Source organism: Cucurbita pepo, chromosome LG17 (assembly GCF_002806865.2).
Source record: "Cucurbita pepo subsp. pepo cultivar mu-cu-16 chromosome LG17, ASM280686v2, whole genome shotgun sequence".
Lineage (NCBI taxonomy): Eukaryota > Viridiplantae > Streptophyta > Magnoliopsida > Cucurbitales > Cucurbitaceae > Cucurbita > Cucurbita pepo.
Window position 1 is genome coordinate 7,423,134 of NC_036654.1, and position 14,011 is coordinate 7,437,144.

Below are 14,011 nucleotides of genomic sequence, written 5' to 3' on the forward strand. Positions count from 1 at the left end.
GCTACAATCATCACTTCCTAAATGACAATTCAACCAACCCTTTTCATTTGGTGCAACTTATCTTCAACTCCAACTAATCTTAATTCATGTTTTTGTTTGAGATTATCAATATTAAAGCCAAAGAGTTGGTTGCCTGTTCCTTTTAATATCCTTTTAAATACCAAGTTTGGTAGAGTGCTAATTTTCTTTTGGACTAGTTGTTCGAGAGTTCAATATTATAATCAAAATTATGCATCATTTAACGAGAATGTTAAAAGAGACTATGAAGATCCATAACAACTTATGTTCTAACTAGGATTAGTACAATAGCGGAAAGTAGGACAGATAATATGTACTTTGATCCTTTGATCTTGTTACTTTTAAAACGAATGACTTAGGGTTTATTGGTTGGACTTTTCCTCCTCCGGTTGTACTATTCATTTAATTGAATTTTTGGAAAATAATCGAAAAAGTTCGGTCTAGGCTTTTGACCCTCCTCCGGTTGTACTAATCTGGGGTCAATGAGTCGACATTTATCTAACTTTCTTCTTTCTATTTGTCATGTATTCATTTAGGATTGGTTGATCTGCAAACTTCTTTTAGTAGCTTGGCATTGGAAATACAACCTTTTTTGAAAGCCTTGCAGCGTTATAGTTCTCGATAACCAACTGCATCACTATGGCTACCTTTGTTCCTATCAATTCTCACAACTATTCGATGTTTTTGTTTCTAAAATCATTTTTACGTCACACGACGATTCGTGCAAAAATTTACAATCTAAATCAAGTTAGTTCGAAATTTAAAGGTATAACTGGACTTTATACCCTCAAATTTCATTAATTAAATTTATATGTGAATATTTAACTGTAAGTGATGAATGGCTCAAAGAATCCTAGAAATATAATTTTAATAATTTTTTTCCATTAAAAATTTTGTACTGCATGACGTGGTATTTATAAACAATATGATTTAGTAATAATATGTAATTAAAAAATTTCAAACCTTACATATTATTATAATCCAGCAATTAACAATATGCTTTAGGGATAAAATAAAATATTATTTAGATTAAATTATTCAAAAGAAACACATTATTTTAATACGACAGTAGTCTCGTACACCACAATGCCAAGCTGTACATCTAACAAAATAAAAAAATAAATAAAAAAAGTGAAAGCTTCAACCAATTAATTTTTAATCTAATAATTTAAACTAATTTAATTATAAGAGACAATTTAGTCCATGCGGCAATTTAATTAATTTAATTTCAATATTTTAAATTGAATTAATTTAATTTATATTATAAAAATCTCATCAAAATAATTTAATTTTGTATTATATAAAGACTTAGTATTTATAATTTATAAGCATATTTGATTCTCGCTCCGTTTACCAATTTTAGTAAATAATAAATTACATTAAATATACATTAAATTATTATAAATTTAAAGTATAAAGAATAAATTATTACATATTAAAGTTAAAAACTAAATTAGTTTCTTTTATAAGATTAAAAAAAAAAAAAAAAGGGAAAAGGGGGAGGAGGTGGTTGAAATCGTTAATTAGAAGCAAAAGGAGCGGTAAAAATGTAATTTCAGTCTGTCACCCACAAGAGTCCTCCACTCCACAGTCGCTCTCTCTCTCTCTCTCTCTCTCTCTCTCTCCATCAATAATCTTCACACACTCTCTCTCTCTCTACAAAGCCTCTCTTTTTTCTCGACTTCAATTCACTGCCACTGTTCTTCTTCTTCCCCATTTCTCTCGTCTGCAAAGCCGACGCAGTTGGTTAAATTTGTCTGCGCTTCCATAATTTTGCGGCGAATCGATTCCGCCATTGAATATTTCTCTTCCGTTCTTCTCGCCGGAACTCTTGTTTCCTTCATCTCCGCTACTTGCATCCACTCTACGACTTTCATGCCACTCTCCTTCTATGTGCTGAATCCGCTACCAATTCTGGTGTATCTTGTTCAGATCTGAGACTTGGCCCGTCGGATCCGTGCTCACCAACCTCAGATATGGAGGAAGCATTGGAGCTGGCTCGTGCCAAGGACACCAAGGAGCGCATGGCCGGCGTCGAACGCCTGTATGAACTTCTCGAAGCTTCCAGAAAAAGTTTGAATTCCGCCGAGACTACGGCCTTGGTTGATTGCTGCCTCGATCTTCTCAAGGACAACAACTTTAGGGTTTCCCAGGGTGCTCTCCAGGCTTTGGCTTCTGCTGCTGTGCTCTCTGGCGAGCCTCTCAAGTTGCATTTCAATGCCCTTGTCCCCGCTGTTGTCGAGCGATTGGGTGATGCGAAGCAACCTGTGAGAGAAGCCGCAAGGAGGCTCTTGCTCACTCTTATGGAGGTACTGGATGAGCCTTTACTTCTGCGGATTTAACGATTTCAGCAATTGTTGCCGTCTATGTGGCAAATGAATCCATGAATTTGATTGAAATCTAATCACTTGGAGTCGATTTAGTTTCTTTCTTCCGAGTTCGGCCGAAATTTCTCTCCCATATTTACAAGAACTTAGATATTTCATTGCTTTCTGTGTACTCAAATGATCTTTAATCGGGTCGTGATAGTGCATCCTAGGAATGGTTATAGTATTTTCTTTGATTGTTTGGGTATCGAGCTCTTTTATCCGTTCTTGGCCTTAAAGCTTATTTAGTAGGCCCAAATTTGTTGACGCTTAGAACCAGCAAATTACAACTTGTGTTGGCTATATATTCATTAACCAATATCATTTCCCATTAATTTTGATCGGCGGCTATGGGTTTTTGATCAAGTCTTCGACGTAAGAATAATCTGTGCCAATCTCTGTCTATCCTTACTGTTCACATGTAGGTTGCAAATATGGTCATATGACCATAGAATACTAAGGTTGACTTACCTCCCTGATTGCAGTCAAAAAAATTTCAGGTGGCAGTTATCTTAGTGAACTTTTTATTTTTCCTTTTTGGGGGGTGTAAGTGTCCCCTCTTAACATTATTAATTCTATGAAGGAGCTATTGCCGCTTTTCGCGGTTTCTGTAAGATAGACTGATATATGTATCTCTTGTACTGTTAGTTCAAGTCTAATCTTTGTTTTTTTATATGGCAGGGCGAGATTTAAGTAGTTCAATTCATGGAGTGAGAAAATGAAAAAAAATTATTTTCTTCTTGTATCCAATATATTGTTTATTATTCACTCAAAACTTTTTCCTTGTTTTGTTTGCTTGCCTGCGTAAGGAAAGAGCATGTAGAATTCTTGTCTTTTTTATATGGTCCTGCTGAAAGGAAAAAAATGCACACGACATACCTAATAAAGGTTGCTACCTACAGATTTCTTCTCCAACAATCATTGTTGAAAGAGCTGGCTCTTATGCATGGTCACACAAAAGCTGGAGAATACGGGAAGAGTTTGCAAGAACTGTTACAGCAGCCATTGGCTTATTTGCATCAACTGAGCTTACACTTCAGCGGGCTGTACTACCTTCGGTATGAAACTGAATTTCCAAAACATAAGAAAAACGAAAAACCTTTTTGTCTGGTAACTTTCTTCCATCTTAGAAGTGAACTTGATAAAAGTTTTTCTCTACAGATTTTGCAGATGTTAAATGATCCAAACCCTGGAGTTAGGGAAGCAGCTATAGTCTGTATTGAGGTTAGCGACCTTGAGTTAATTGCAACAATGGACATTCTGGTTCAAGCTTATGTCAATGTCAGATAGTGTCAATTGCAATATGCTATTGTTGAATTCCGCGATTAGACTTAAAGTTTCTTTTCTTCAGGAGATGTATACACAGGCTGGGCCACAGTTGCGTGATGAGCTTCAGCGCCATCACCTTCCTACCTATATGGTAAGCTTTTTCTTCGATCATCTCTTCTTCCCCCCTTTCCCTTTTTGTTATAAGGATGCCTTTAGTCCCTTATTCCTAATTTCTTTTATGATTAGAAAGTGCTTGAATGCTTATAGTTTGATTTTACTTCAGATAAAGTAGCAATCTAATTTATGGAAATGGATGTTACTATTATAATTTTCTGAATTTTTGTTTTATCATCTACCTCCAGGTGAAAGATATTAATGCTCGTCTTGAGAAAATTACACCTCAAGTTCGGTCCTCAGAAGGACTAGGTAGTTTTTCAGTTGGAGACCTGAAGCCTGCAAATATTAACCCTAAAAAAAGTAGTCCGAAGGCTAAGAGTTCCAACAGGGAGGTTTCTCTTTTTGGAGGTCAGTTTTTAGTCTATATTTGAATACTCTAGCAAAAACAACCAATATGGGTCCCTCGGAACCGATTCATTATGAGATTTATTTATTTATTTTAATATTTTTGTAAATAATAAGTAGCTTTGTGGTAGCTATTTATGTCTAATTTCAAGCGTTTTATAACCCTTCTCCTTTTGTTGTCCATACCAACTGGGTAGCACTCCATGGTGTAATTGTGGTCTCTGTGGCGGGGGTTATTGTGTTAAGTGATTTGTGTTTGTTTTAGTTCCTTTAGCATGCCCATTTGCTTCTGTGTGCTGTATTTTTTTTTTTTTTTTTTTTTTTTTTTTTTTTTTTTTTTTTTTTTTTTTTTTATTATTTTTATTATTATCATTATTATTCTTGTTATATTGTTTTTAGGAGAAACATTTGCTTAACTGATGAATGAAATATAAAGAGGGGAAAGAGGCCACCATTGCCAAAAGGTTGATTACAAAAATAACTCCCACTAGGTCGAAAGAAGACCAAGCCTATAATATGAAAAGGGTGGTCTACATTTACACATAAATGGAGCTAAAAAAAACTTGCTTATCTGGGTGTTGGATGCTGGTCTCCTAGGACTTTTCAATTTATCTGCTAGGTCTTAGCATCGTGATTAAAGCCCTGTTTGTTTAGCTAGTTGGTTGGCTCCCCTAGCTTAGGCTGATTCTTTATTTATTATCATTATTATTTTTTTTTATGCTCGTTGGCTTTTCTTTTTTGTACTCTTTCATTTTCTCTCTAGGAAAGTTTGACTTCTCATTTAAAAAGAAAGAGTACCAGATAGTGTTGAAAGAGACTGCAGAATTTGTGAATATGCAATTTTTCATAACTCATTTCTAGGGTACCAGATAGTGTCGAAGATAACTTTGTCACTATTGACTAAAACAAGCCAAAATGGGTTGGCATGTTGGACAACCCTCTAGGGTTTCATAACTCATTTCTTTGGCAATTGAATATAGTAGGCTCAAGTAGTTATTCCGTAAGATTAATCGAGGTATGTGTTAGAGGTAATAAGGATTATCATCTTAGCTACACCTTTACTCTTTGCATTATTCTGTCATGCTGGCTATGACATTTGGTTTTAATATTTATCTGGTACTTTGTCATCTACTTCAGTTAAGAGGTTCTTACTACTCTCTTTTCCAAAGTAGAAGGAATAATTTGAAATTTCTCCTTGGTTTCTTATTAACAAACAATAAGTAGAAGGAACATTTGAATGCTCAGATTTCAACATTTTTAATTGTGCACTTCATAGTAACACTTATATTTTGAGTGTCGATTAAAAAAAAAGAGTTATCCTTTGAGCGGTATTTAAAGCATGGATGAAATCAGGGCCTTTTAACCAGAATCTTGGAGTATGGTATTCGTTAAATTATCTTTGCTTAGGAGGTTGCTGCTGTCATGTGCAGGAGAAAGTGATGTAACTGAGAAGCAGATAGATCCTATAAAAGTGTATTCGGAGAAGGAGCTAATAAGGGAAATTGAGAAGATAGCTTCTATCCTTGTTCCAGAAAAGGATTGGTCTATTCGCATAGCAGCCATGCAGAGAATAGAGGGCTTTGTTTCTGGAGGTTTTACTACAACTCTTTTCTCTTACAGTATATGTCACATGTTGATGAATTAGTAGCTTAAATGAATTGAATTTATTAGGCTGACATAACTGTGATTTTGCGAGTCACAAATATTCTCTTCCAATAATGTTGTACTTTTTCTTCATATATGAAATTATTCAAGTATGTTGTATGTTGATTAACATCTGTAGTCACTATTGAGTTTGATTTGGTAGGTTGGAAAAATTGTGATAGAAAGGTTTATAGATTTTTTTTTTGAAGGATGTTTTCAGTATTAATTGCCTGATTCACATTTCTCTTTGATGTGTTAATATTGCCACAATTGTTCTACTGTCACTGCCGTATGATCTTGTTTTGTTGGCCATACTATCTCTTTATCTATCTATGATGTTTGGTATGGCTTGGAATTGTATAACGGAGGCGGAGTTCTCAATGCATTGGTATTGAGGAAGGATGCTCATTTTTTTTTTCCCTGATAGGTGCTGCTGACTATCCATGTTTTAAGGGATTGTTGAAACAGCTGGTTGGACCTCTCAGTACTCAATTATCTGATAGAAGGTCTAGCATAGTGAAACAGGTGTAATTGCAGTTATTATTATTTTTATTATTATTTGTATCAGACTGTTGATCTTTACTTAACTTTTTTTCTTTTTTCTTTCTTTAAATTTTTATTTGATTACGAATCGGATTTCAATTTTGTTTTCAATGCTTCTTCATATTCATTGTGTAAGATTTGTGTGACTTATCATCAATTGTCGTTAAATCTTACACTAACATTTAGTGGGTCCAAAGTGATAATATTTTCTCTTTCTTTTATGCTTTGATAGTCGATGGGAAGACTATTTCTTATTATTTTCTAAATGTATCTAGTTTATTGTGTTGGATAGGAAACATTATTTGGTGAAAGATTTTGTATTCGGTAAAGAATTGGGTTTTTATTGGCTTATCCTTGGGACTCCTTAAGCACTGTTCTCTTTTTGGCTCTTTACTGGTGTAAATGCAAACACACTTTTTCTGAGTATGGTCTTACCATACTTATGGCCAAATGGATGACTGTTTTGTAATTCCATTATTAGAATCCATGGTCTCTTCCCTCTTTTATATTTTTTAGTATATAATGAAATACTTGTTTCTTTAAAAGAATGGTTTTACCTTCTCTCAATTCTACTTTGTATTTCAGGCTTGCCATTTGTTATGCTTCTTGTCTAAGGAACTTTTGGGAGATTTTGAAGCCTGCGCTGAAATGTTTATTCCAGTAAGTGAAAGATCTCGGAAAAATGTTGTTGTCATGCTGGGAATCCTAATTTGTTTTGTTTTATTTTCTGTTTTGTTTCTATTCAGGTCCTTTTCAAGCTGGTTGTCATTACTGTCCTTGTAATTGCGGAGTCTGCTGATAATTGCATAAAAACGGTATTGTTATTGCTTTATAAATTATGTCTCTTTTACCCTTTTTGTATTCTTTTGTATGGTTAGGACTTAAAAGTTGTTTTCTCTCCCCAAAGACAAAATTTCACTTGAAGCAATTTCCATTGGCAATTGACTTGGGCGGTTTATAATGAATTTATTAATTTCATTTTCTTTTTCATCTAGATGTTGCGTAACTGTAAAGTTGCACGTGTGCTTCCCCGTATAGCTGATAGTGCAAAAAATGATCGAAATGCTGTACTACGTGCACGGTGAGAATTTCTTCACATTCCTGAAACTTATACGATAGCATTATTCTCCTGATTCCTATTGTCTTTTTTTGTATCATAGGTGTTGTGAATATGCACTTCTCATTCTCGAGTATTGGGCTGATGCACCTGAGATACAGCGATCTGCTGATTTATATGAGGATCTAATCAGGTGTTGTGTAGCTGATGCAATGAGTGAGGTATTTTTGAAAAAATAATTCTTGAATTTCATTACTTTGAGTTCTTTTTTCCTTGTAAATCATTTTGATTTGAAATTCTTGTCAATTTGTGTGCAGTATTTCCTTGTCCATTTAAAAATAAAAAAAATAAAAAAAATGAAGAAGAGAGAAACGAAAAAGAAAATTTAGATACTAGTCTCTGCCAGTTGTTTGAATTTCTTAATTACATTAATTGGTATAGCCACTCCCTATCCTTAGATCTCTTTCTTATTATCCTCACTTTAATTTTGCAACAATATCTGAAGTTGTATGGCATAACATTCCATTTCTCATAACATTCCATTTCATATCTCTCTTACTACCTCACTTTTAGTATATTTACTTGATAGGTTCGAGCCACTGCACGATTACTATACAGGATGTTTGCAAAAACTTGGCCGGAGCGTTCCAGACGTTTATTTTCCTCATTTGACCTTGTGATTCAGAGGGTATAGCTTACTTTCATTTGAAAGATGTTTTGATATCCATTCCATTATTAAATGTACCGTTCTCTAAATTCCAAAATTTCCTCCAGTTAATTAATGAAGACGATGGGGGTATACATAGGCGACATGCTTCTCCATCTGTTCGTGATAGAGGTACAATGATGCCACTCAACTCTCAACCATCGACTGGCTCAAGCTTACCTGGATATGGAACTTCTGCTATTGTTGCAATGGATAGAAGTTCAAGTTTATCGTCTGGGGCTTCGCTCTCATCTGGACTTCTGTCTCAGTCTAAGACTTCTGTTGATGGTTCTGAACGTAGTTTGGAAAGTGTGTTGCATTCAAGCAAACAGAAGGTCAATGCAATTGAAAGCATGCTCAGAGGCTTGGATTTATCTGAGAAACATAATGCAAATCTTCGATCATCTAGTTTGGATCTAGGTACCCAATATGATATGCTGTTAATTAGCTTTTTATCTCCCTTGAGCTCTTGGGTTTGTTCTTGTTCTTATTCTTTATGAAGCAACTAGCTAAATTTGATATGTGTGAGCGGCTAAATTTTCCTCTTACTTCCCCTAGTGCAGGAGTTGACCCTCCATCATCTCGTGATCCACCCTTTCCTCAAGCTTTACTCGCAACTAATCATTTGAGTAACTCTTCTACAGCTGAATTAACTGCATCAAATCAGAATAAAGTTAGGAGCCGGCAAGGTGGATTGGGTTTATCTGATATCATCACTCAAATTCAAGCTTCCAAAGGTTCTGGTAAATCATCATATCGCAGCAATGTGGTCAGCGAATCTTTGCCTACTTTTTCATCTTACTCTGTGAAGCGGGTTGTTGACCGACACCAGGAAAGGGGTTCTGTTGAAGAGAATAATGATATTAGAGAGGCTAAGCGGTATATTACCCCGCAAATTGAGAAGCATTACTTGGATACATCTTATAGGGATGGGAACTACAAGGATTCTCATAATAGTTATATTCCCAACTTCCAGAGACCACTGTTGAGAAAGAATGCAGCTGGGCGAATGTCTGCAACGAGGCGTCGGAGTTTTGATGATAGCCAGCTACCACTTGGGGAAATGTCAAGTTACGTTGACAGCCCAGCTTCTCTCAGTGATGCTCTTAGTGAGGGACTTAATCCATCTTCTGACTGGTGCACTAGGGTTGGCACCTTTAATTATCTTCAATCTTTGCTGCAGCAGGGTCCAAAAGGAATACAAGAAGTACTCCAAAATTTTGAGAAGGTAATGAAGTTGTTTTTCCAGCACTTGGACGACCCACACCATAAAGTTGCACAGGCAGCACTTTCAACACTGGCTGATATAATTCCAACCTGCCGAAGGCCATTTGAGAGCTATATGGAAAGGATCTTACCCCATGTTTTCTCTCGATTGATTGACCCAAAGGAGTTAGTTAGGCAACCCTGCTCAACAACTTTGGAAATTGTTAGTAAAAGTTATAGTACCGATTCTCTCTTACCTGCTTTACTCCGTTCTCTGGATGAACAGCGGTCACCAAAGGCAAAGCTGGCTGTTATTGAGTTTGCTATAAATTCTTTTAACAAGCATGTTGTGAATTCTGATGGCTTTAGTAATAATGGCATCCTAAAGTTATGGCTTGCTAAACTGACACCATTGGTTTATGACAAAAATACAAAGTTGAAGGAAGCAGCCATTACATGCATTATATCTGTTTACTCACACTTTGAACCAGCAGCTGTCTTGAATTATATCCTTAGCCTATCAGTTGAAGAACAGAATTCCTTGAGGCGAGCCCTTAAACAATATACTCCTCGCATTGAGGTGGACTTGATGAACTTTTTACAGAACAAGAAAGAACGCCAACGACCTAAGTCCTTGTATGATCCATCTGATGTGGTTGGATCATCTTCTGAGGAAGGGTATGTTAGCATGTCCAAAAAGAATCAATTCTTTGGTAGATATTCAGCTGGTTCTCTTGATGACGAGAGTGGTAGGAAGTGGAATACGAACCAGGAATCAACCCTGGTAACAAGGAGCATTGGTCAAGCTACTTCTGATGAACTTCGTGAGAACTTGTATCATAATTTTGATTCTGGTTCCAGCAATGATGTTATTAATTTGAAAACCAAAGAGGCAAATTATTTGGAAAATTCTACACATCAAAACCTGGGTTCACGGACTAGTCTGGTGGATAATGTTGATAATAGTGTTGACTTTGACGATTATTCTTCCCTGCATTTGGTTAATGGTGAGATTGACAGCAATCACTTAGGAGTTGCTGAAAACATTGGGTATGATGACGAGGCTTCACTAGAGCTCGGTTCTCATCAACACAAAATTAAATCTGTTAACTCCATGATGGACACATGCCCTAGTATCCCTCAAATTCTTCACCTGGTGAGCACTCTCACAATGGATTTGTTTGTATCTATTAGTTATTTTCTTTTACTTCAGTTTTAAAAATTTTATACCCTCGCATCAGATGTTATGTGAGATGATCCGGATGATAGATAAGTGGTATGATTCTTCTGCAGATAAGTACTGGCAATGGTGAAAGCCCTTCTGCAAGCAAATGTGGTGCACTGCAGCAGCTAGTTGAAACTTCCATAAGTAATGATCCGTCCATTTGGACCAAGGTATGGTCCAACTCTTGATCACTGAGGGACGTTACTATCAGCTTATAGATGGGTAGTTTAGCTTGATCACTGAGGGACATCGTACTGTGTTGTAGAATTCAGTGTTTTAGAAGGGAGGTGCCAACTCCTAGGTGTACACTCTTTTGTCTGATTGAATGTGGCTCAGTTTTTTCATTAACTATTCTAAAACAGCCTCTAAAATCTTAACGTTATTATATTTTAAAAAAATTCTGCATTTCTCTATTTTTGGTTGGTAGCTTTTTGTTCTTTCGGCTCCTTCTGTTTTGGGCTTTCCATTTTTGTTTCCTATTATTTTATTTCTTCTAGATGAAAGTTGGTTTCTTTGAAAAAAAAAAAAGTTGTGACAGTTCAACTACAGAACACATGGTTCCAACAGCAGGCGAAGTTAGGATCTACATACATATTTGGGAATCTTGTGGCAACGCTTGATATCTCATTCCATGTTCTTTGTTGGGAAGAATTAGAAAGGAAGGAGAAAATTAAGAAGAAAGACAAAATTGTTACAATTTTCATGCTCGTTCCAAATTCAAAGTACCGTTTGTGCAAATAAAAGCTTCTTGTTACATGATTTCTTCTTTATATAGACAAATAGAGGATCTATGGAGCAATTACTTAGAAGTATATTTTGTGCCATAACTCTTCCTACCCTTCCTTTCTGATAGAAAAGGATCTTAGAAGTATATTTTGTGCCGTAACTCTTCCTACCCTTCCTTCCTGATAGAGAAGGATCTCTTGATCCTGAACCAATCTGACATCGGATTGCAAATTCAAATTCAAGTTTATTTGTGTAGAGTAGATCTAATTATACAAGTGTCTATAATTGATTTCTTTTGTATAATGCTAATCGATAGGGTTTTATTGGTAAGTGCTCTTGTATGAAGAAACCCATGTTTATAGAACTGAGTCCATTTGTTTGGAACATTTTGTTTTTCCAAGTGAAATCCTCCAACATATGAAAGAGGGAAAAAGTAGTTTCGTTGTTGTAGAACTCTCAAGGTCAAGCTTAACAATGACACCCATAGGGGTGTTCCAAAAATTCGATGACCCATAAAACCCGATCAATCCAACCCAAGTCTAAACTGAATGTATAGACTCGAGGGGCATTGTTGAAAGATCTGCCACCATGCCTAACGTCTTCACAAGAGTTCTCTTGTTTCTACCACCTTGAAAGCAATAGCAGCATTAGAACCCTGGTAACATTAGGAAATATATCTCTTAGGGATTTTTGAACTGCAGTCAAAAGAATCCTTCTTATGAGGTCTATCTACACTTCATGCCACAGCACACCACTTTCGTGAGTACTGAATTCCATGTTCTTTCTTGGCTCTTCTGTAACTGATGCTAATGCCCCCTTTCAAGTGATGCCATTCTGTTATCTTCTCTGTTCTGTTTTCCTAGTAATGCTTGAGTTTGATTATCAACTTATCCTTGCTTGACATTTTAGCTATATGGTTCATCATATTTACGATTGAGAGTTGTTTTGCCAGAGGTCCATTTTCATCTCATAGATTGTTTATCCATTTGCAGTACTTCAATCAAATTTTGACAGTGATACTGGAAGTGTTGGACAATTCTGATTCCTCTGTACGCGAGGTTGCTCTTACATTGATAACTGAAATGATTAAGAACCAGGTAAGTTAAATATGATTCTTCTGATGCTTTATGAGATGCTGCATTTATTGAACACAATTATTCAACATTTCCGTTGTACATTTTTTCCTATTAGTGAATTCTCATTTTTATCCTTCATTTTATTACTCCAGAGGGATTCAATGGAAGATTCTGTTGAGATCGTGATTGAGAAACTCCTCCATGTTACTAAGGACATTATTCCCAAAGTAACTGTTCTTAGCATTTTGAAACTTCTTTTGCTTGTTTTTACCCATCTAAAATTGCTCCCTCTTCCTTGCACCTTTATTTTCAGGTTTCAAATGATGCAGAGAATTGCCTGACCATCGTGTTATCTCAGTATGATCCATTCAGATGCTTAAGTGTATGTATATTTGCATTCTATTTTTCTCTTCATGGATATTACCTGCCCATAATTCATTTTCAGATACCTATTTCGTTGATAGTATATCGTATCAGGAAAAAGATAAAAATAGCATCAGAGATACAGTTTTTTATTTTATTTTATTTTATTTTATTTATTTATTAATCATTATTGTTTATATTTCTTTCGCATAGTTCTTTAGGTTTAGTATAACATGGGCGATGTACTTCATTTTGCAGGTTATTGCTCCCTTGTTGGTTACTGAGGATGAGAAAACTCTTGTGACCTGCATCAATTGCTTGACAAAGGTTTATTCTTTTAGTGCCATCCTAGTTGCAATTTCTTTTAGCTGGGTCCCATCTAAATTCTGACCTGCCGCTACTTGGGTTTTCAGCTCGTAGGTCGGCTCTCGCAAGAGGAGTTGATGACACAGTTGCCCACTTTTTTGCCTGCTCTCTTTGAAGCATTTGGACATCAGAGTGCTGATGTGAGGAAGGTAATGGCCGCTACTTGGGTTTTCATTTTTCATTCTTGCTTCACTGGTATAACAAAAGAATGAAATAGAATAACAAAAGAAAGGTATTCATATCTGACATAGCCTTATTGACTGATAATTTGGTGCAGACTGTTGTGTTCTGTCTTGTTGACATCTACATAATGCTTGGGAAACAATTTTTGCCTCACTTGGAGGCACTCAACAGCACTCAGCTACGTTTGGTTACAATTTACGCCAATCGAATTTCGCAAGCTAGGACAGGAACCGCCATCAACGCCAATCATGATTAATGGGGAGTTTGCATGGTTCTAATGTTTTTCTGATGTGAACAAATATTGTTCGTATATTCTATCACCCCTTGGTGTAAGTTTGTATATTGTGTGCATACATTGTGGATGCTTTTTTTCTCTCTTTTTTTTCCCACCCATTATATATTCTTTTTCATGTCATTTTTCTTTCCTAGATGCCAGTTTGGTTTGGAGATCATTGTGTTTAAGACCCATTATGAAATTCAAATTATTGTGCCCAATTTTGTATTTTACAGGTCCAGAATATTATTTACATGTAATTGAATGGGGGAGGGGTTTTTATTTTATTTTATTTTATTTTATCCTTTTTCCTCTTAAATTAATTTAGGTTCTCATTTAAAAGTAGTCTATACTCTATTCTCACAGGTATGGACTTGTTTAAAAAGTTAGACCTTCCATTTAAAAGTTAGACCAAAACTAAAGATATATGCTCAATTTGCTCGAATCTCAATTGGGCCTTAAATTCA

General features: G+C 35.7%; 1 protein-coding gene across 2 annotated transcripts; it reads left to right on the top strand.

Moving 5' to 3' along the window:
* The first annotated feature begins 1,627 nt into the window (after window positions 1–1,627).
* LOC111778367 (CLIP-associated protein-like) lies at window positions 1,628–13,831 on the top strand. 2 transcript variants are annotated; one of them, XM_023658147.1, is made up of 21 exons: window positions 1,628–2,327; window positions 3,287–3,442; window positions 3,546–3,608; window positions 3,736–3,804; window positions 4,016–4,178; window positions 5,606–5,767; window positions 6,247–6,344; window positions 6,948–7,022; window positions 7,109–7,177; window positions 7,358–7,443; window positions 7,523–7,640; window positions 8,009–8,107; window positions 8,194–8,545; window positions 8,689–10,487; window positions 10,625–10,726; window positions 12,275–12,379; window positions 12,511–12,585; window positions 12,672–12,740; window positions 12,980–13,048; window positions 13,135–13,236; window positions 13,365–13,831. In XM_023658147.1, the coding sequence occupies exons 1-21, from the start codon at window positions 1,995–1,997 to the stop codon at window positions 13,524–13,526; spliced, it is 4,326 nt and encodes a 1,441-aa protein (XP_023513915.1). In that variant the 5' UTR covers window positions 1,628–1,994; the 3' UTR covers window positions 13,527–13,831. The 2 variants fall into 2 exon arrangements, with proteins under 2 accessions (XP_023513915.1, XP_023513916.1); XM_023658148.1 differs by having other exon boundaries at window positions 8,770–10,487.
* The last annotated feature ends 180 nt before the right edge of the window (window positions 13,832–14,011 follow it).

What these genes read in the sequence shown, in the direction of transcription:
- LOC111778367 (XM_023658147.1), top strand. Translation starts at nt 1,995, where the DNA reads ATGGAGGAAGCATTGGAGCTGGCTCGTGCCAAGGACACCAAGGAGCGC. An exon ending in TCTTGCTCACTCTTATGGAG is followed by an intron (nt 2,328 to 3,286) that starts GTACTGGATGAG and finishes TGCTACCTACAG; the next exon opens with ATTTCTTCTCCAACAATCAT. An exon ending in AATGCTGTACTACGTGCACG is followed by an intron (nt 7,444 to 7,522) that starts GTGAGAATTTCT and finishes TTTGTATCATAG; the next exon opens with GTGTTGTGAATATGCACTTC.